The sequence below is a fragment of the Athene noctua genome, chromosome 6 (assembly GCF_965140245.1).
Source record: "Athene noctua chromosome 6, bAthNoc1.hap1.1, whole genome shotgun sequence".
In the NCBI taxonomy this organism is placed as follows: domain Eukaryota; kingdom Metazoa; phylum Chordata; class Aves; order Strigiformes; family Strigidae; genus Athene; species Athene noctua.
The window spans coordinates 24,943,825-24,967,045 of NC_134042.1; the positions used below are offsets into that span (position 1 = coordinate 24,943,825).

The window sequence follows — 23,221 nt, forward strand, 5'->3', positions numbered from 1 at the left end:
TCCCATAAAATATTATTTCCTTATGACTAGACTCTATTAAATTGTCTGATTTTGCTATTTATTAACATTAGAAGATGTATAGCACTTTTTCTTTAATGCTACATATTTTCATGTAACCATCTTCCCTTGTCCATACAAGGGTCACAAACGCTCAATTTTACTTTTTACTAAGTGTTTGCATCATTTAACACAAACAACAAAAAAGTTCTGAAGGAGAGGTTCTGTTTTAATTCTCCCTCATATGTTTATGGTCCTGTAATGACAAGCAAAAGATCAGAAGCAGGTAAGCAGATCACAGCCCAATGCAGTCCAAGTTAGCTTTTGCACATTTAAACTGTACAGCAAATGACTATAAGGCTATACCATCCTTGGGGAAAGTATACCTCTGTCACTGTATGCTGAATCCATGCTAGATAGGTGCTGTTAATTAGTACAGGCAACACCTGTATGCCTGTACTGTAGGTGGAGGAAGCTGTTGATACTAGCTAGAGGAACAGTTCATCAGCCTTTCATGTAGAGAAGCCCTGCGATGCCTTAGGTATATGAAAGCATCACAGACTTGCTGCCTGCAAGTTCTGATGATGCAAGAAAAGCTTCCTAGTAATGTCTTTATTGTCAGCTGCTACAAGTTTATTCAGGTATAAATATAAGACTTTAATGTACTTAACACTTAATTTCAAAATTATCCTTTGTGTATCTTAATAACTGCAATCTACCACTTCACTGGAAACCTCCAGAATGGAGGACAAAGACAATTTAATAGATAATCCTAGGTATAACAGATTCCTTGGGAAAGATGACACTTGGAAAGTTACTGAAACAGAGAGGGGAACAGTCCTTTTCTCTCCCTGCATCACTTGTTTCCAGAGGATTTAACAGATCTTTGCCCTGCCATTTACTGCAGGACTTATTCCAGCCCCTCAATAGATCCTGTCCCTGCTACACACCTGTATCACTCCAAGTCCCATATCTTCATGGTCTCATACCACATTATACTGCAGCTAAGTGACCATAAAAACTGTGATGGATCTGACCTTGAACAATGGGAGGTATTACAGGGTATGTCAGTCACATTATTAAACTGATCAAAAGCATCCTGTCCTAAGAATTCTGTCATTTCAGTACTTTGAGCTTTGCTTGTGACCTAAGGAAAGAATCTAGCAATCCACATTCTGTCTTTGTAGAACTTCCCTGATTAACCTACAACTGCTGTCCTGTCCATTTCCATTCCTTCAAAAAAGATATCATGATAACACTTTACTAAAAAAAGAGGTTGACCCACTGGCATACTGCTCTGCTGCTAGCTTGTACTAATTGACCCACTGTCTTGATCAAGTCCCAGGCTGGTTGTTATCCACTAACTTCACTCCTCTTGCTCTAACAATGCCAGGGAAAACAGATGCTGTGCGATCAGTTAAGCAGTGCCAATTTTATTCACTGCCTGGCAATGTGGACTAGAAGTGCCAAGGTTGCAAGACCAGGGTTGCATTATAATGCTGTAGTTTGCCAATTAAATTTCACGATCTGACTTACAATTCCAGAGCCTTGAAACTTTAAAAACATATGGGGCTTCCTTAATTTATCTGGAGAGATAAAAGGAACATCTGAAATTACTTTTATTTAGAAATTTATCAAGAAATCATAAAAGAACAGATCACGTACGGAAATGCAAAATGAAGATATCGATGCTAAGGCTTTGTGCAACTACATTCATTTAAAGAGAAATCTATTCAGGGTTGTCTTTTCAGATTGTCAGATTAAAAAAGCCACACAGCATTTGCTGCTAACCCATAATTACAGATTATTACAGAATACAAAAGATGCCAGGAATAAAAAGCTACTACAATTCACTACACTGTAATAGAACATGCAGTGGAAGTTAATTTTGGCAAATGCTTTAAATATTAGCTTTACATAATATGTATAGGTGAGACTGTAATTAGGACAGAATGAATCCTTCGAAGCCTCTTTCATTCTGACCCAGCAGATGATTACTTTTTACTAATAAGACCACAGCCATTTGACAAAAAGCCAACTATAGTACCTTGCTTCATTCTTCAGTAAATTTAATAATTACAGCTCCTCCTGCCAACAGTTCTCAAATCAGACTTGTTCAATCCAATACTGAGCTTATTAGGGGACAGCTCTATGTTTAGAATTCTTTGGCCAAAAAAGTACTTGAGGATGATGAAGCATGCCTTAGACAAGGGCACAATGATTAGCCATTTTCTCTACATAAAAAACAGCACGTAGTCACTACAGACCACAAAATCACCTGCTGTTAGCACACAGCTGCTACAAAGAGCTGCTGCATTTATCTGGTTCTTAATACCTTTAAGGAAGCCTAAATGGAACAACTTAATATGGAGGGAGAATAGCACTACACAGAGTTAGATCTGCTATCAGTATTAATCTCATCTTTATCAATTTTCTTCCCAGTATAGCCATTTGATATTTACTAGATATGCTGCATAATACATGCTACTCCTCTGTAGCTTAGTTTCTTGATCCTTTATTTTTGAGTTCTGAAGAAAATGCTAATTCCTGGGTCTGTTAAGTTTCTAAGCAGATGAGAGAAAATTTCTCTCTTTTTAGGTAACGCTGTGGTTTTAAACAGCGTAAACACATCGACAACAAATTATGATAGGCTAAAAAAATTCACAGAAAGCTTTCAATATTGCAAGCTCAGACAGGAAAAAAATCCAAAATATTCTTAGAAAAAGGAGTAAAATTAAAAAAAAAATCATTTACTGAAAGTAAAATGAAAAGCAACACTTATCCATGTTACAGTATTTAACACTTTTTGCTGATACACAGAGCACAGAAGAATCCATATCAAATCGATCTTCATTGTTCAGAAGATACTTATTTCAGTTAATCAAACAGTAATTGCTCAAAATTATGTTAGCTTATGCCATACTAATGGTTCTTAACTAGTGTCTAGGTATAATTTAAAACTTATGCTTTAGGCCAACATTTCCATACTGGAAACCAAGATAAAACTTTTTTGAAAGAAAATGTATTTAGGCAATTTGACAAACCTTCAGTGACTGGCTGAAGTTTAGAAGACCTCTCCGAGTCTGGAGAATGCAGTGGTTCTGGTTCCTTCAAGCTTTCTAAATGCATAAAAGGATCGTAATCCACACATGCTAAATCAGAAAGGCTTAGAGGAAAATATTTAGGGTTGCTAAAACACTGAGACCCATAGACACACCCATGCAGAACCTAGAACAAAAACAGAATTTCATGACATTACTGAAATTTCTATTTGAGAGTTTGATAAGAAATGAAGTTTATTTTTATTTACATTTTAAAATTTATTTTTTAGAACTAGGTAGGCAGGACAAAATGTTGGAAATTTTAGATGCTTAATGTTTACAGAAACAAACCCTGGTCTGCAAAGAAAATTGTTAAAACCGTGTCTACTGACACTGAAGTGGAATTTAACAATAAAGAAACAGAAACAAAACTTACAACAAATCACCAAGATACCTTTTTTTTTAGATCTCCTATCTTCTTTAATTACATATGCTAGGTCTAAGCTGCTGAATGTTTTAATCCCCTTCCCTTGCTATCTTTGTTCTGTGTCCCTAAAGACAGTAATTATAACTCAGTGCTTTTTACTTTGTTTATTGCTAAATAAAATTGCTTGGAATATAAAAGCTACATCCTCCTGTCTTAAATGTATGGCTGGTCTTCTACAACACAAGTGTCTGCTATTGAAATGACATATAAAAAAGAACTTGGTTAAACATCATAAAATATAAAACAAAAATCAACAATTACAAATATACCAAAGATCAAGCAGTTACAGTAAACCATACAAGAACTAAGACAGCACTCCACAGCCGTAGAATGGAGGTCAGCTCACAGAAAACTTCTGTCTTCATTTCCATGAAAACAGATACTACCTCCATACATGGAAATTCTCATTTACAGAGTAAAGAAACATGTACCTTATATATACAATTAAGAACGGATCTTTCGGTCTTATCATTTTCTGCTCCTGTAGTATGAAGAGGCTGCAGCAAGGTCTTTAATGGCAAGGCCATTATCCAATCCAATAAACACAGAAGTAAAGAAACCACCAACTGGAACAAACACTTTCAATTACAAATCAATTAAACCAGCACCTGCTACTTCACATTTATCACTGTATTTTACGTCTCTGTTTTATTTTCTTTTTCCAATTCAGTAGAGTCAACCTTCTGCTGTAATGGCAGGACACACTTGTTTAATAGCCACTGTATCTTCAGAACTTACAGCATCAGTAAAAACTTTGCTACTGAGATATTTAACAAAGACCATCCATACAATAGTTTCTCATCATGGTAAGCATGAGAGCAGACACAGTGCTTAAAAGGATACCCATTATTTTAAAAATTGATTTGTAGGGTGCTGTTTTTAAAATGACAGATTACACAGGTATAAATTAAGGCTGCTGCACAGTTCCGCACAGAAATCTCACTGTAAAGTGGATCAAGGATTACACAAAACTGAATTATTTCAGCTGCATTTAATGTTTTACAAATAACATAGAATTTCCTTCACAACATGTCAATAATGCTATGCAGCACCAGGTATCACCTGAAAGAAATCCAACTGCTTTCTGTACTGTAGGCTACTCAGCAAAAGAACCAACTCCCTCTAGGGGACGTTTTTAAAGACTGGAGAATAGGATTAGATTAAGACATACGTACACACCAAATTATTAATACCTTACCGGCTTCAAATAATTATTTTTAAATTTTGAAACTTAGCTGTGAATGAGGAAACAATTTGGATAAATGGCTGTGAGATTCTCTAAAATATTTCCCAAGTAGAAGTCTTTCAAAGAAAATCCACTTAACTAATTTACTAATAAATGACATATAAGCATCATACTCATTTCACATAATACAAGTTTGTCTCTCAGAGGGACTATATAATAAACCTAATGATGAAGGGTCCTTAGTATTTTTATATTAAATCAATTTTTAAGAAACCCATTAGTACTATGTTTGTCAAACTAGGTAAACTAATTTTTTATATATTTGAGAAGACTATACTGTATTATACTTAAAAGAGCTGAATCCCTACTTCAAGGCACAGCTTAAATTTTGTAACAATGCTAGGTCACACACCTTTGTAATTAAATTGACACATTAAAAAGAAATGAAAAATGTTTACCCTCTTGTCCTGTTCGTAAGAGGAAGCTTCTGTACTGGGTAGCAGATGGGTAATAGTTGCTATCAGAATCTAGGGAAAATACAGCATAGTTTCTCTAAAGATACAATTTAAATATTTAAGTTTAAAATAAAATTTTAAGCAGGTAAATCTAACACAATACTAGATTATAGAATCATAGAATGGTTTGGGTTTTAAAGATCATCTAGTCCAACCTCCTGCCATGGACAGGGACACCTTCCCCTAGCCCAGGCTGCTCACAGACCCGTCCAACCTGGCCTTGAACACTGCCAGGGAGGGGGCAGCCACAGCTTCTCTGGGAAACCTGTGTCAGTGCCTCACCACCCTCACAGTGAAGAATTTCTTCCTTATGCTAATCTAAATCTACCCTCTTTCGTTTTAAACTGTTACCCCTTGTCCTGTCACTACACTCCCTGATAAAGAGTCCCTACCATCTTCCCTGTAGGCCCCCCCTTAAGTACTGGAAAGCCACTCGAAGGTCTCCCCAAAGCCTTCCCTTCTCCAGGCTGAACAATTCCAATTCATGGTTAAATTCTATTAAATTTATTTTGAGACAAATTACAGTATTCCTTGCCACTTTTTAAAAAAAAAAAAAATCCTTTTAATTGAATTTTGCAGAAGACAATGAAGGAACACATTCTGTTTGACTGACGTAGGTGCATTAGGGACAATGAAATTACACAGCTACTCGAAATATTCAGGCAGGAAGAGAGCTTGATTCCACACACTTGTAGGGTGTAGGAAGGAGCCTGACGTGTGTTTGGGCACAGTGCTATGTGAGCTTCATTATTTCTCAGAACTACAAGAATTTTTAAACACCCTACCTCTACTTAATCAACAATATGACTGCAGAGGGGCAGAAAAATACTTGCTATACCTCTTAAGAAGCTTCCACATAATTCCCTTTCTGGTTACCTGGGAGACCTCTATCTTTTCTCTGTGGTTCAGACTCACAGAGGCCATAGTCTACTTCACTGTTATTTAAAGTGTATTCAAAATAGTTATTTTTGCTTTATACTGAAACGATTTAATGCAAAGTGTTTTGCATACGGATATGCAAAATACAATTGTAGATCTGTATTTTAAGTAATCACTTTCTCACTAAAACATATTTGAATATATTTAATGTTCAAAAAATTGTACTTTATTGACAATATTCTCATGTAAATGATGACATAGTTGTACTGGAGAAAAAATAAGCATGACACAGCCATTTTACATGCTAATATTGGAGTCAGCAAGTAAGTGCAACATAAACCCACACAATTGATGATCAGTAAGATTATGTTTCTACTCATTTAACATTTTGTGAAATATACTTGTCAATATTCTGGTATTTTAATTTCAATTAAATACATTTTACTGTTACATTTAAAAGAAGATTTTTAAATTTTAAAAAATTACTTACTTGAATAATTCTTAAAGGTGAATCAGCTTGATACACTTGAAGTCTATGTACATAATGTATCAGCATGTTTAGCATACTGCAGGCAACTTGGGCTACTGTTTTATTTGGAAACTAGAAAAGAGAACACAGAGCAGTAACGATGACTACATTTCACATGGTAGGTTAGGTGGTAAGGTGATGGTTTTATAAATGTAGTTCCTTATGTACCCATTTGTTGGAGAAACAGAACTAAATTTTACAAAATTTAAATGGATTTATTTTATGGTCATAACCAAATGTTAGTCGCTAACATCAAAGTTTTGGGACAGACAATCAGGGAGTTGCATGGAATAAGGGAAAGGGGAGAGGAGTCTCCTAACTAATTTCAGACCAGTTAGTACAGTATCATAAAGCCAGAAAGAATGAACTCATTTCTTATTACCTTAATGTTTATTAATGTTAATGCATCACTGCAAAAAAATAAGGATCTCATTTTGAAATCAGACGTCTTTGTTGAGAACCAAGGCAGATGAACAGCCCTGTATCCAGAATGCAAAACACAGAACTAATAGTGAGACTAACTGTTTTGTATTTGTTGGTGACTGCTTCTGTACAGCGCTTGTCTGAATGGAGATGAATGCACCTCAATTTCTGTGCTTAATTCCTCTTTTCTCTGTTTTCTTTTAAAGGCAGGAGAATATTGCTGCACCGGAGCCTGCCTTCAACACTTTATTTAAGTTACTGTGTTGGTCAAGACAAAAGTGAATGTATTTGTACAATTAGTCCCCAGCCATGGTAGTGGATGCACACACTGCCCTACACTCCTAAGTGGGAAAACAAAGAAACGAAGAGACAGCAATATGTTTTCTTAAATTATGAATGCATAGAACATGTAGCTGAAGCTTCTTCCTTCATTGTACTTGCCTTAAAACATTAAGCTGTGCACAAATAAGCTCAAAGTAAATTTTATGTGAATTTTATTAATCTAGGATATGAAAATCCTACAAAGCTGAGCTAAAGAAAAATCTGAGCAAAACACAGACTTCACAAGACAGCACAAATCACATGGAAGAAAAAAAACATTCAACAGCCCCAAGGAAAAGATTCTGTCTTTACTGAAAACAAGTATGCCAAATCATAATACAGATGAATCTCAAATCACTCAGAAAACTATTAGGTAATTCATGCTTTAATAATGAAAAATCCTATTCTGTTTCTCCAATGAAGATGAGTGACATCAGAATTCCTGTATTATTAAAAGAATAAAAAAGTAGTTTGCATGTATCAACCTCACTTTATTTAGCGGTGAAGCTGTCACAGGTGTGTACTGCAAGGTGGCTAAGTCTATCTCTGAACTCAGAAAAGAATAATTATGTTGCAAAAATCTGTACATCTAATCTCTTGGCTTCTTAGACTGTTTTCTTAATCAATCCAGTTCTATTAACCTTTCAGGGAAGGGTATATCTCACAAACCTTAAAAAAAGAAAGCTTTAAGAAAGCTGAAATACCTGGGCAACGAAGCATGAACAGAATATTAAAGATTTCAGAATAAAATTTTTGAATGGCAAAAATTTAAAGGTGGAAAATACACCAGAAGAAAATTCTGTCCTGGGCTAGCTTCTTATAAAAGCAAAGCTATTAATTTTTACATTTAAGGTCTTGAAAAGGTACAAGCATAAGCAAAAGTATTGAATATGAACCTTTAATTAACATTTTTTATTTGTGGTATCTATATAAGCATAAAGAAAGACTACAAATGGCTCTTATAAGTCAGCCACAGGGACAGAAACCAGAGCACACAGGGTAGTTAATTCTTGCTCTGACTTCCCTGTTTCTCAATGGATGCAGTTTAATGTTATCGTTGGCTTTTAAGTAAAACATGGCAGACATCTTACGTCTGCAAGTCTTGTCAGAGCTTATGACAAGAACACCACAATTTTTTATCCTTTGTGAAACAGCCTCTCTCCGTGCTATGAAAGTACACTGTAAGAGCACAGTAAGCACGGTACAGATTCTAATGTTCAAGCACAACTGACAACCACAAAAATTAAATAAAATTGAAAGCACAACAATTTTATTATAGAAGTTGAGATCAAATCCAGATTGCTGGAAACATCCTTACAAGCTTGCAGGAAAAAACCCCAAAGTCACTGGAGAGGACGACAGGCGTGGAGGAACCCGAGCAGCTTAATAAGCAATATACAGATTACTGAATTTAAGAAAAAATTACTTGTGAAAGAGGCCTGAAGACTTTTCAGAATCTCTGAATAATCAGCCCTTCGCTATTTAAAACCAGGGAGCATTATCAAATTTTTTAAAATTTTTTTTTTTTTTTTTTTTTTTTTTTTTTAAGGATGATCATAGGGCTCTAAAATGTTTTATGCAAATTATTTAACCTCCATCTGTTCTCTGGTTGAAGAGAATCTTTAATTTTTTTTTTTAATTTAAGAAAGGGTATAAAAGTCAGTGGAGACATAAATTTAACAGAATGGCTTAAGGGTACAAAGTAATGAATACAAATAAAGTTCAAATCTTGTGCACTCAAATTTTCATGTCTTATTCATGGGAAGAGCACTGGGTAGGAAGTTTTGATCAATAATATGGGGACTGGCCCCAACAGATCAAACCCTTTATCTACTTCAGAAACCTGTCCCAGCATGGTCAATATATCACATTTCAAAAGAATGCAAGGACACTTTAGAACAGTTTCCCAAACGCAAGCAGCTACACTGAGTTTATGCTGGATAGCAAAACAATTCACCCGTTTCAAATCAGCTGCTTTGTTCTGACTTCTTTTCCAAGAGTCTTCAGAGGTGGCATGAAGGCAGCTGTGTGATGCTACAAACATTTCACCCACTGTTCTCAATCTCTGGAAAATGCTAGTATGTTTATAAAGCATAAGAATTCACTACTTTTATATGATTTTATATTTAGGAGTGTAACTGTGGACATAATTTTTTTAAAAGTTACTCAATGGAAAAAAACCAAACCTTTCAATGAACTGGCACTTTGCCTGGTACATAACTCTCAGGGTTTTTCTCAGGCTAGTCTTACCATATTTTTTGTCTTTGCAGGGGTCTATTGCTTTCTGGATATCAGCAGTTTAACCTTGTCTATACTTGCAAATAACCTATGTTTAGCACTCATCCAACCAAGCCCGTACAATACAATTTTGTGATATACCTGCAGTATTTTTGCGAGGAGCATAATGAGATGCAGTGATCTGGATGGCTGGTTAGGAACCTTTATGGTCAGACTTCAGCAGAGGTTAGCACAGATACAGCAGTATCGCCACACTGCTGGGAGAAGTGCTAGCTATGTTCAGAGCCAGCTGCTGGACTGCAGTTCTGAATATGCTTCTCTATTTCAGAAACAGGCATATAACTGTTGCTAACATTTCTATTCCATGTTATTTGCTCAGTTTTACTTCTCAGGAAGTTGGACTAGCACTATAGCTCCCTATCCATTCATTTCTCCTGAAAACAAGAAAAGAATCCATTCTGGGAGTTCAAATCTCTGACTACTTGGAAGCCAGGAGATTGCTTAGGTAACAAATTAGAGCTAATTTTCTTTCTTTCATTATATATTTATGAACTTTTCTTTTCATGACTGAACTTGATTGTGAATGTATACCACTGCTCAGAACAGAAGAAAAGCCAACATACACTGGATACTTTTGCCAACACAGAGCAAAGCAAAGTAGAAATATAAAAATATTTGTCTTCTTATTCAAGAAGGAATTTATATTTAATATAAACGCGATACAAATAATTGCTTTAATAAATACATCTAAGAAAAATAAGAGAAATCACAGTGAATGTGAGGATTAAAAATAGTTCAAACTTTGATAAATCGCAGAAGATAAAAACATCATTAGCCTAATACCAAACTTGCACAGGAACCTGATAAAATGCACTAGTTAGGGGATATTAAAAAACAAGGGGAAAACCCTGGAAGAGAGTATTAGTGAGGCTGCAAAGGATGAATGTGATTTTGCAAAACAGGAAATTGCATTTTAGAGTCTAATACTAAAAGCCCTGCAGCTACCCATTTTAGACATAGACTCAAATCCTGCTTCACAGGATGTGATCAGCTGATTTGCTAAGACACTTTTCAGATTCCCATTGCTGAAAAGAATAGTTAGTCCCCAACATCTGACACAAGCCATGTATAATCGGTGTACACCCCGATTTTTATCAACATGTATATACAGAAAGACTAGACAATTCAGTGAATTTTAACGTAAACAAATAGCATGTATAAACGTTCTGAAAATAAATTGGGAAGTATTTAAAGAGTTGAAGATATTGTTCATGAACATGCAAGTTCACAAAATGCTAGAAAATGATGTAAGAATCACAGTGCATACTAGCTATGTTTAACAGATTTAATCAAAACAGCAAACACCAACACAGTAAATCATCCTAGATTTCAAGAACTTAGTGTGAAGGTGTTTATACACAACTGCATGGTGATTACCAGAGACTGTAAAGTTTTATCTTATAAATTAGCTTCAGAACTGCTGTATTGGTTGTAGGTGGGAAGGTTCTGGTAATGAGGGGCTGCAGGGGTGCCTTCTATGGGAAGGGGCCAGGGACACACTGCTGTTCTTCTTATGTTCTCCCCACTCCTGCTGGGGGTGGGAGGTGACTGAGTGGTGAGCTTGGCTGCTAGCAGGGGCCAACCCATAACACCCGTTAAAAAGGAAAAGTTAAATCCTTCTGAAAATCTGTGAAATTATCCAGTGTGGCAGCATGCTTCATAAAAAATGGGAAATCAATTTTAATGATAGTCACAAAAAAAGATACTCTTTACTTCTCACCAAAACTAGGTTCTCATTATTCCCTTTCAACAGCTAGTGTATTCACATAAACTTTGAAGACAACTCTTGACCTTAGCATCCAGATTTTTTGTTAACAGATACTGGCCTGAATGATATGTCCTGGAATGAGCACAGAAAAGCACTTTGCCAGAGGAAATCAAACATCCTTTAGTGCTTCCATGCACGCGCATAAGTACTCTACATCGCTCTCTAAATATATGGCCAGGGCTGAGAAGCAATACCGCATAATGCAATGGCTCTCGAACTCAGAAGAGAACAGGCAGAGAATGTAGTGAGGGATATGGTGACAATGGGATCTGGTTGGAGGGCAGGTGAGCAAGAAGCACAAGAAGTTTTGTGAAACTTCTGCTTGTCCTTTGCATGTCACCTTCGCACTTTATTTCCAGTCCCCCTCTTACACTGGATGCTCTGCTCAGTCTGGCTGCCAAAGAGTACAAGGCAGCAACTTGGCTTGGGACAGACTTTGCATATGATGGCAGATGGCTCATAAAACTGGGATCTCTTCCAGTTTCCTCTCTACCCTGGCCTCTCCCTTTTGCAATGTGTTAGGAGAAGGTAGCATGGAGGCTTTAAGAGTACTGTTAATCAGGGCTGGGGAACCCAGGATGCCAATTAGGAATGTTACTTCCCTTGATATCCATGTCTAGTCTCACCAGGAGACACAAATGCTGGAGAAGGAAAGACTCTGACACTTCAGTACTCCAGTGTTTTTGTATGGATCTGTATTGGGTGTACATGGCAAGGTTTTGGTAATGGAGAGGCTACAGGGGGGCCTCTGTGAGAAGAGGTTAGGGGCTGCCCCATGACAGGCACAGGAGGTTCCAGCCACCTCTGCAACAGACCCACCAAAGGACACAGCTGAGCCCATCTGCCAAGTCTGTGGTGCCTTTGTGAAAACATATTTAAGAAAGGTCAAAAACACCACACTGGCAGAGAAGGAATTAAAAAAGGAATAAGAAACAGCAGGCAAACTGGAAAGTCAGAAGACAAGGGGGAGGAGGTGCTCCATGTGCTGGAGCACAGATTCTCTGAAGCCTCCGAAATAGATCGTGCCGGAGGAGATACCCACTCTGCAGCTGTGGAGTACGCCACACTGCAGCACTGGATATTTCCTGAGGGAACTGCCGTCCACAGACGGACCACACCGGAGCAGGCTTATCCTGAAGGACTGCAGCCAGTGGAAGGACCTGCACTGGAACAGGGAGGAAGGAGTGACAGACAAGAACTGTTACGGACTGATCGTTAACTCCTCATTCCCCATCCCCTCTGCACTACTTGGGAGTGGGAAGGGAGAGTGGGGAATGAAGGTGTGAAGTTGAGCCTGAGAAAAGGGGAGGTAAGGGAAAGTGGTGTTATAAATTCTGTCTTTCTTTCTCTCTGCCCAAATTATTTTAATTAAAATTAATTTCCCCAAGTATAATCTGTTTTGCCCATGATGGTAGCTGGTAAGCAATCTCTCTGTCTTCATCTTGACCCACATGATTTTTCATCCTGTTTTCTCCCCCTGTCCTGTTCAGAAGGGGGGGTGAGTGAATGTCTGGGTGGGAATTTGGCCATTAAGGTTAATCCACCACAGGCTCCTAGATCTAGTTACAAATAGATGCAGAAAACCCTGCTGGAAGCTTGGGTCCAGCATGTGAGAAGGGGTATAGCTGGACAAAGCCAGGCAAAACCAGCAGTGGTTTTGCTAAAATCTGAATTGCAAGGATTATTAATGAAAGATGGGGTGATGGACAAACTATTATGGTCCAAAGGGTAGAGGCTAGAGTGAAATGCCTAATGACATATATTAAGATACAGATCCACTATCTTATCTTCCAGCACACCATTTCCTCCAACCTTAAAGAAGGGTAAAGATCTCTTTTGACAGAGTTCAGAGATCCACCAATTAAACTGAATTAAGTCTTCTGTAAGGATTGAAAATGAGACTGTGAAGTAAGGATGTTAAAATGTGATCATGACTTTGAAAAGGGAAAGTATCTTTACATGTAAAGGCAATATACATTGTAAAAGTGTTAGTCTCTCACCTTTAAAGAAACACAAATCACATTCAGTGCTTCCTTGATCTGAGGATGATGTGACTCATGAACTAGCTCTTCACAGATCCAAATACCAAGGCTGCAAAGAGCAACACATCTGTAAAACAATGTTGGAGTACAAGTTGTTAAGAAACATGCTACAAGAATATGCAAATTTTATGATTCATTATATGTCTTGCTAAAGTCTAACAAATATGTTTTTAATATTTCAAAAACAACTACACAAAATGTTTATAATGCTATAACTTATCTGAAAATGAGCGAGAAATCCCAAGTACCCTGGTGAAGGCACAGGAAAGGACAAAGGAAGCACGCTTATGAGCAACTGAAAAATCCTAAAGACATCAAGAACTCTTGCACCTGCATGTGCTTTTTGGATTAAAAATACTACCTGAAATAAATGTATGGGAAATTCATACATATTTTCTTAAGACAAAGTAAAAATTGTGGTGGGAAATTCCTCTTCCCTAACATGTGAGTTTGCTCATGTTTATTTAGAGCTTCAGGAACAGAGACAAGAGACATGATCATCATTCATTCATAGATATTTACTTACTTTTAGATTGAAAATAAACAAGGATGAATCTGTATTCATTAGAATTGAGATTCATGTTAATGAATGCTAGAGACAGTATACATATTGTGATTAAATATCTCAACTTTTGTTGTTGCTTCTTTTAAAATCAGGAAATGGAAAAGAAGTGTAAAGGTAAAGAGTATTTAGATAGATGTGTTCAAATCAGCATAGATGGATTAAATTTGTTCAGAAATATTAAGGAGCTAGCTCAAGCAATCTTTGAGTCATTAGTAATTATCTTGAACAACACAGGCTGCAAAATATTTTGGAAACAGCTTCAGAATTCAAAATCCTCTGGATAAAATTGGAGAGCAATCCAACATCGACAAGATGAAAACTGCTCATGGGAATTGGAAAGTATTACATTTTGGGGCCACTCCTGTTTAACATCTTTATTGATGATCTAGACGAGGGGATCGAGTGCACCCTCAGTCAGTTTGCAGATGACACCCAGCTGGGTGGGAGTGTTGATCTGCTCGAGGGTAGGGAGGCTCTGCAGAGAGACCTGGACAGGCTGGAATCATCGGCTGAGGCCAACTGGAGGAGTTTCACTAAAGCCAAATGCCGGGGGCTGCCCTTGGGCCACAACAACCCCCAGCAGCGCTACAGGCTTGGGGAGGAGTGGCTGGAGAGCTGCCAGTCAGAGAGGGACCCGGGGGTGCTGATTGACAGCCGGCTGAACAGGAACCAGCAGTGTGCCCAGGTGGCCAAGAAGGCCAATGGCATCCTGGCTTGTGTCAGCAATAGCGTGGCCAGCAGGGACAGGGAAGGGATCTTACCCCTGTACTCTGCACTGGTGAGGCCGCACCTCGACTCCTGTGTTCAGTCTTGGGCCCCTCACTACAAAAAGGACATTGAATGACTCGAGCGTGTCCAGAGAAGGGCAACAGAACTGGTGCAGGGTCTGGAGCACAGGTCGTACGAGGAGCGGCTGAGGGAACTGGGGGTGTTTAGTCTGGAGAAGAGGAGGCTGAGGGGAGACCTCATCGCCCTCTACAGCTCCCTGAAAGGAGGTTGCAGAGAGCTGGGGATGCGTATCTTTAATGAAGTAACAAGTGATAGGACAAGAGGTAATGGCCTCAAGTTGCGCCAGGGAAGGTTTAGACTGGATATTAGGAAGTATTTCTTTACAGAACAGGTTGTTGGGTGTTGGAATGGGCTGCCCAGGGAGGTGGTGGAGTCCCCATCCCTGGAGGTGTTTTAAGAGTCAGGCTGACGTAGCACTTAGGGATACGATGTAGTTGGGAACTGTCAATGTTAGGTTAATGGTTGGACTGGATTACCTACAAGGTCTTTTCCAGTCTAGATGATTTTGTGAGAAGGAAAAATTATATGCTAGAATAGAAAGAGAAACAGAAGTGGCTATGATGCCTGTGCTGTAGGAAAAGGATTTTAAGGCTATACAGACTCATGAAAGTGCTAACAGGTAGCAAAAATACATCTTGGAATTAATTCTACGTGATAGTGTAAATAAGATGTCAAACCACCCTGTCTTGTACATTAGCACTGAAATCTCAATTGCAAGACTGTCTCCACTACAGTTTGATTAATACAATTTAAGAATAAAGACAAGCTTGAGGGAGCAACAGGAACAAAAGTTGAAATAAGTACTGAGTCTCAATCACAATTAAGGAAGGAAATGATAAGACATCTGATGTGCAGTAAGTCACTGAATAGTTTAATTTCCAGTAGAAAAGAATTCTCCTATATACTGGTCATAAAACCAACCTGACTAAAAATTAGTTAAGTATTGCAACAGTCTACAATTTTTGTAACTTTCTTCTTTGAGAAAATTTTCAGGACCATTTAGGCAAGCTACTCCCAGAAATGTTTTGAACACACTCCAGCCTTGGAGTGTGTTCTGCTATTTCCATAGTATGTGTTTCAATACTTTCTGAACAAAAGAAAATAAGAACATAGCATGGATTTAACAATAAATGTAGAGTTTGGGTAAGCTAACTCAAAAATAAACCTTTGGTGTATAGAAGAGTACACAGCTCTAAGTCTGTGCTACTATTTAAAGTTTTCTTCATGCTACTGAGAACCATTCCATATCTGATGACATACTGATGTGCAAAACATCCAGGACCCTGTGAAGTTTCTACTAAGCACACTAGTTTTGTTATCATTATTCAGCGTAGTCTCTGAAAAACTGTGTACTTATGTGGCTACAATGTTGTAATTAAACAATCACAGACTTAACAGCAGAAGAAGAAGAGATGAACATGAGTTCAATCCATCACTTCTTTTTCAGACTGATTATTTGATTAATGTAAGTATTAATCTGAGATCTGAGAGCAAATACAGGCACTAAAACTGAGCTCTGAGAGTAAAACATTTCAGGTAACTGACTTCCCTGAAGCTCAATTGTGTCAAGTATGCAATGAAACACAAAACACTGAGCCTCTGTGGAAGAGATAAGGAATAGAGATTTATAGCTTGGGTAACAGTAACAGCACTCAGACTTGCTAGAGATGTACGAAGCTATGTACCTAAGATCCAAGAAATCTAAGCTCTCTCCCAGGAAATTATAAAGACAATTAAGCCTCTAATAGAGGCTGAGCTGATGGCAAAATCGTAATACAAATCCTAAATATGACCTCTGACAGTAATCTAGGTGAACTCTGTACAGCTGTGAAGCAGATGGCATCAGAGAAGTTACTACCAGGGAAGATAGTGAACAAGCTGCCCCTGAGGAGTAAGGCAGTCAAGCTTCAGGAGCCGTGAGAACACCATTATCCTCACAATGAATACATAGCCTTCTGTCTCCTAGAAGAAGGAGAGGGGCACAGGTAACCCAGAGAGACACTGGGAATCTATTGCTTTTTAATCTTAATTTAAATGTTATTACATACAGCAGTCCAACTTTGCATTTTGGGGGCAGTATAACTTTTGGAAAGTCTGGGCATGCACATGTGCCTCTGCTTCTACATACACACCCTCACAGCCAGGCAGGATATGGGGACATGCAAAATGTTCCCTTCCTCTTCCCAGCCACACTGCCAGAACTGAAGATGCTAATATTGTGTGCTTCAGTGCCACAGGATCAGTAATGTTCTGAATCAACTGGACTTAAAACACCTTTTTCAAAAGCAAAATGGAGAGTGTTATGCTTTTTAGAATTCTGTTTTGTAAAATAATATGAAAAATAAAATGAAAATTATCTCAGAACATTCCTTCTTTTCCTGTGTTGAGAGATATTACCAGCTCAGGTGAAGAACAGGTAAGTGGGTTGATGAAAACTGCCCTTGGTTTTCCAGCAGAACATTTTAAGGTTCAATGAGTTGATCTTCCCAGTAACAACATGTAGTTCTAGTATTTGGCGTTTGTTAAGTGACAATATATCAGTCAAGCGTATATAAAAACTCCACCCAAACACATAAGGCACCCAAGTGTGCTCTTCCTTGGTAGGCATGACAGATTCCTGTACCAACCCCATACGTAGGATTCTATAACTGAAAGTCTCTGGGTATGGGTAAGGAGGGACAAAATTCTAAACAAATTAAGAAACAGAAAACTGGTAACTATCCTCTCTGAAGTTCTGCATTTGATGAAAATGCTTAGGTTTAAGCATCAGAGCAGTCATTGTCATTTCCTGTTTAATGCTCAGTATTTTCTAGTCCTTTTCCATACCATAAAGAAAGGCTTATGTAACTTGGATTATTTCTGGTTTTTTCAAATTAAATCATGTGGTTGAATAAAAAATAACCATACCTTCCTCATAAATAATCTTGTCCTTAATTAAAATAAAAAATCTCTCTCTAGTACAGAAAATTCCTGAACTGAACACCAGGGTAGGCTGGGAAAGGATACAGCTTATACTCTTACCTATATTTACGTCCTTTCCTATCAGCCACTATCAGAGAAAGGATTCTGGGCTACACCAGCATTTGGTCTGACAGAAGATGTCTGTTGTTTTAATATCTCCATTTACAAACAAATTTAATTCACATGGTGGACCACAGTTTTGACAGTGGTGAAGAAAACCATGAATAAAATACGTATAAACTTTTATTTTAAGTTCTCTAATATATCCATCTCAAAAGACTGTAATAAAGAAAAGAATTGATTAATTTAGAAGCTCTTTTTTGAATGACCTACCGTGCAGGACCAGATGGCTCCTCTCTTGCTGAACTTAACACAGTTTTAATTATGAGTTCCTAAAACAAAGAGGAAAATATTCACTGATTTTACCAGTAACTCCATCACATGAAGCACCAGAAAATCAGAATTTTATTACAGCCCACACAGGCATGTTGCTTATCTGAGTCTTCAGGTTTGTGGTCAGATTAACTGTTTGCTTACCACTACTCCAAGCTTCTAGTCTGCCCCAGATGCTCATTATTGTGCCACCCCAAGAATATTCCACAGGTTACTGTCCTAATTTCTGCCGATTAACCACTTACCCAATTCTTGCCAATACACTTCTATAAAATACCAAGGGTAAAAAAAACCCCAAAACACAACAAAGGATTCCGTAAAGCTAGCTTCTGTGAATAACGCTGAAGGGTATTACAGAAAGAATTTATTACTTTGATGTTTAAACAATAATTTTTTCAAAAGTACATTGATTTTAAAAGTCTTTCAAAGCAGTTGTAGAACAAGTGACTACAGTGTCTTAAGAATGACACCAAGAAGAATTTTGACTCAACTGCAGTGAAATGTCCCTAAAGTTGTAGTTTGCTCCTAACACAGCTTAAGTAAACAGGCGTTACACAATAGAAATGAGAAAGAAGGAATTCAGAATCAGTCCCCAAAAGGCAGCAAGGTATAAAGCAACTTCCAAGCCATCAACCCTCTCTCAACTGGAAGAGTTTGGAAACTTATGGAAAGCCTTTCTTAGACATCATAATCATTCCTGACACATATACAGCAAAATTAAACACACAAACTGAGATCTGCCCAGTTTCAGTATAATGGCACAATACCCAACTCTGTTATGACAGAGAGGGTTAAGATCTCCATTAATCTTTGCTTTTTGTCTAAAAGAACATACTGACGTACAGAGGTTTTCTAAAGCCTCTAAGAACATAGGCAAATTTCTCCGGTTGTGAATTCTCAATAAAGTAAGTCAAGTATCTTGAACCTATCAATCTTCTTGTCTTAGCTGATTAAATCTGAGACCTGCAAACAGCCCTAATGAGAGTAGGCTTGAAAAGGTGAGATAACACATTCAGTGTGATAACACATAATTTCCTTTTACAAACATAGGAAACCACTTTATTATTAAGTTAATAGCAATTATAAAGTATGTTTAGTAGTAAAAAGTTTGGCAAGATTTTACGGGGTCTTGAGCCTTATAATCTATTGAAATGATTTCTGAAAAATTTTAGAATCTTTAAATTAGTTAGTATTTCCTGAGAAAACATCATATTAAACTTATCCTTGGTAGCAGAATACCATCCAAATGTTCTTAAAATTCCTACCTTAACATCCGTAAACTGAGACACAGCAATGTCAGGAATGTTTGGGTGAAGAGCTGGTAGCTCATGATATAAATTGGGAAAACAGACTAGAGATCCTAGAAGAACCTGTGCTTCAACTCTTGGTGCCTAAAAGAAAAAAAGGTGGGGAGAAATGTATATTCTTACTGCAATCAGGGAGCTGACATTTCTAGCTGCCTTAAAAGAGAACAATGGCTGAAACACTACACAGCTATTTCCTTTCTCCTTCTGCAAATTCTGTAGAGCTGAACAAACCAAGACCACAGCCCCATGGAATGCTACTCATGCACACCCCATGCTCCCATTTTCCAAGATGGTCCAAAGGAAGCAGAGGAATTGTTAGGACGACAGAAAAATGACTGAGCTGCTAACTAGACTTGGGTCTTGGGTTCAGGATGTGGAAAACTACTGGACATGACATGAGGCATTGCTGGACAGGACAGGTAACAGTGTAAGAAGCTGAGAGAGGCTTCAGATTGTACTTTGAGGGAGGTGGAATTCATAGTTGTTTAAAGGGAGAATGATGTGAGAAACAATCAAAACTCACAGACAATTGGATGGGAGTATTGGGGAGCTTTGAAAGACTACAGACATCGAAGGCGAACAGCATTTAGGTAATCATATCAGTATTATTACATAAGGCTGAAGTTGCCTGGGTAACAGTATCAGAAATACATCCAAATAGTGCAAACACTTGCAGATTTGAGTTCTCAAGCTTGATCATCAAAGACATTATATAGCAGAGATATGGATGAATTAATATGTTTTTAAAATGAAGGTACAGTGAAAATGGACATTTATTTTAAAACATTTAAAAGCAAAGATAAATGGCAGTCACAATTGCGAGAACTCTAAAGTAAAAGGAGATTCTCTACTTCAAGAGTAATTTTTGCATTCTTCACATATTTTCTGGAGAGGACTTCATGTGTAGTGTTCTAGAATAAACCACTGACAATATCTGTATTTGCTAACCATTACACTGAATTTTGGGGTCAAGTTAACACCCTAGTCAAGTAAAAATACTGGTCAGCTTTCTCTCAAACCCTTTCCACTAGCATCTAAATGAGAATGAACTGATGAGTACTTACATTGAGGAAAGAAGAAGCAGCCACCCTTCCTGCTGCTACAATGAAATCCATAATAAGCATGGTAGCACCAGGCAAACCAAGTGAAAAGAACTGAGGAGAGCAGTGCTTGATGATTGTGTTGACAATATCCTTGCAGAAGGAAAAGGGAAAAAAAGGAAAACAAGAGTACCAACAAGATGAACAATGAATGAAAAAAGGGAGGTATTTATCAAAGGTAGAAAGTAAACATGCAAGAAAGCAAATTCATTGTGGCAATTAAGACACTCGCAACAGAGCGAAGAGTACCATAAAAAGATAAATTCCTTAACTGTACTCACATTAATGTACGTAAACTGTGGTATACCTTACAGACCAATTTAACCTTGGACACTACTGTATGGGGTCAGTACCAGGTCACATCTTATATTCATTTACATTTAGCTTGTAAGATTTCTATAAATGATTAACCATTCATTTAAATATGTACAGAAGAGACATAGTGAGATAACCAACTATTGTACCTTCTTAACAACATGTTTAATCCTCTCCAACAAGTATCATCTGACTGTAAAAAAAGGTATTAGCCTCTTACATATATCCATATGGAACAAAATTATAAAGAAAGAACTATAATAAAGTGCTTTATTACATTTCTGGTATATACTTATTCAACACAGCATATTATGTTCTTGTAGACTTAGTGAGGCAGTTTTTAAAATTAAATGTACATGATATAATTTCTTCAAAAAGTGTAAAATGTTTCAGTTATTAAAAAACATCTCAAGTTCAGACAGGCAAAAAAATAACCCTTTTCCTCCTCTGAATAATTCTCCAAGAATAGTGATATCCAACTTAATGGCAATATGTTACAGGAAGATTTGCAATCCAGCACGAAAAGCAGTGTAAACTGATAGTTAGAGGACAGAAACTGGAGATCTGCCTTATCCATAGGTATCTGTGGAATAATTCTGGACTAGTTCTATTTTGCCCAGTTAATGAAAACAGCTGTTGAAACCTTTGATCTCCCTATGCCTCTAACTGCTCCTCAAAAAAGTTCTCAAAACCAACTTTTTCACACTTCTGATGCAAGCCTTTAAAAAGAGTGTTTAAGACATACAATATTTTCAGACTTGTTCATATTAAAACCTATGAAAAAGATCTACTCCCATTGATTAGATACACTCAGTATGTTTCAGTTTGCTGGTTTCTGTACTTGCTGTAGACATAAACTACTTAAATGCAGTGGGCCCAATTTACTTTCCCACTAGTTAAACTGTTGCATCAAGGAGCAAGAAGAATAGTAGACCTTAGACAGATCTGTTTCCTTCTCTTTCTTGCATGCTTCAACCTTTACACGCAATCAGTAAAAAAATGAAAGAGTACCTTTTCTCTCCTTGTATTTGCTTGACATGGACCACAAAAAAAGCATTTCTGATTACAACCAAGAACACGAGGGCCATTTATCAAAGTTTAGAAAAAGTATCAGTCACTTAAATATTTTCAAAGACAAAGTTAAATTACTCAGCTGAATATCCATTCAGTATTTTTGATAAAACAATTGTAGTTATACTATTTATATTAACCTGAATTGTGTAATTAAACTTACTTGATCAACATGAAGAAGTCCACAGTGCATTATATTGTAGAAATGAGTTAAAAAATCTCTGTTTGGAGAAACATCTTGTCTTCGCTTCATTGTCTTACAAATGAGTTTATAAGCATGTAGCTTTCCTTGTTTGTATTTATCAGTCAGCATTGTTGCCTAGTTTTAGAATGATATTTATTATTCATAAATCAAACAACTACATTAAACACGCTTCTACACTAACACAAACTTTTGTTTCTGTTTCACTTCTTAGTGTTCAAATTTACCTTGAACAGCCATGGTGTTAGAATTCTCAGCGGTGGAATTAAAACTGGTGGAGATGGTGAAGTTAGGTTATCTGTTGAAATACCAAGATTGTCTCTTATCTGCAATTATTAAAAACAAAACAAAAATATAAATATTTAAGGGAAATATATAAAGTGCTTTTTTTGTGAAAAACCTGCCCTATTGGGTCAGGTTGGAGAAGAGTTTCAGTTATTTTACCTTGGCCAGATTCTGCCACAGTTCACACAGGTAATCAAAAACCTGGGCATGAATCTCTGGATCCATGATGCTGTTGACATCTCCCAAAATTCCTAGCATTCGCCTCCACATCACAGTAGCAACATCTGCATGCCATCCTGTAAGCGTTCCCCCAGCCATCACGCTGCAACATTCTGAGGGGAATTCACTAGTTTCTGTAACAGAAGAAAAAAAGTATAGTGAGGCCTACCTCTCCAGAAAAAGTTCTGCTGTAAGTATACTTTTCTTAAAATCAAAAAGGAAAAAAAGCTCAGGCTTTCAGAGTAAGTTTTTTCTTACACATTCAGCCATCTCAATGCTGGATATGTTTAACTATATGTCTATTATCAAACTCTGTAGAGGAAGAATTGTCCTGTTTCTTATATTCTTTCCATAAATAACATTTAAGGTCACTCACTACTGGAGCTCTAATAAGGATCTGATGGACCTAATAAGGCCACTCCTTTTATAAATGCTGTTTATATTCTTTGGAGTCAATGAATCTCCAGAACTCAACTTGCCGGCTTCCAAGTAAAATTACATTTCAACTTTATATTTTTCTCAAAAAAA

At 37.3% G+C, this 23,221-nt stretch overlaps 1 protein-coding gene across 19 annotated transcripts in view; it reads right to left on the minus strand.

Annotated features, from left to right (window-relative positions):
• Window positions 1-23,221, minus strand: part of RALGAPA1 (Ral GTPase activating protein catalytic subunit alpha 1) — a 134,902-nt gene that overhangs the window by 50,650 nt on the left and 61,031 nt on the right. For all 19 annotated transcript variants that reach the window (XR_012633875.1, XR_012633876.1, XR_012633877.1 and 16 more), the window contains 11 exons: window positions 22,634-22,827; window positions 22,417-22,515; window positions 22,151-22,306; window positions 20,566-20,694; window positions 19,460-19,585; window positions 18,135-18,193; window positions 13,445-13,553; window positions 6,596-6,706; window positions 5,170-5,238; window positions 3,957-4,091; window positions 3,042-3,225 (listed from right to left, as the gene is read on the minus strand). Coding sequence is in view for 16 of the 19 variants with exons in the window: in XM_074909900.1 (XP_074766001.1) it covers window positions 3,042-3,225; window positions 3,957-4,091; window positions 5,170-5,238; window positions 6,596-6,706; window positions 13,445-13,553; window positions 18,135-18,193; window positions 19,460-19,585; window positions 20,566-20,694; window positions 22,151-22,306; window positions 22,417-22,515; window positions 22,634-22,827 (1,371 nt within the window). In the remaining 3 variants the exon portion in view is untranslated. The remainder of the gene's footprint in view (window positions 1-3,041; window positions 3,226-3,956; window positions 4,092-5,169; window positions 5,239-6,595; window positions 6,707-13,444; window positions 13,554-18,134; window positions 18,194-19,459; window positions 19,586-20,565; window positions 20,695-22,150; window positions 22,307-22,416; window positions 22,516-22,633; window positions 22,828-23,221) is intronic.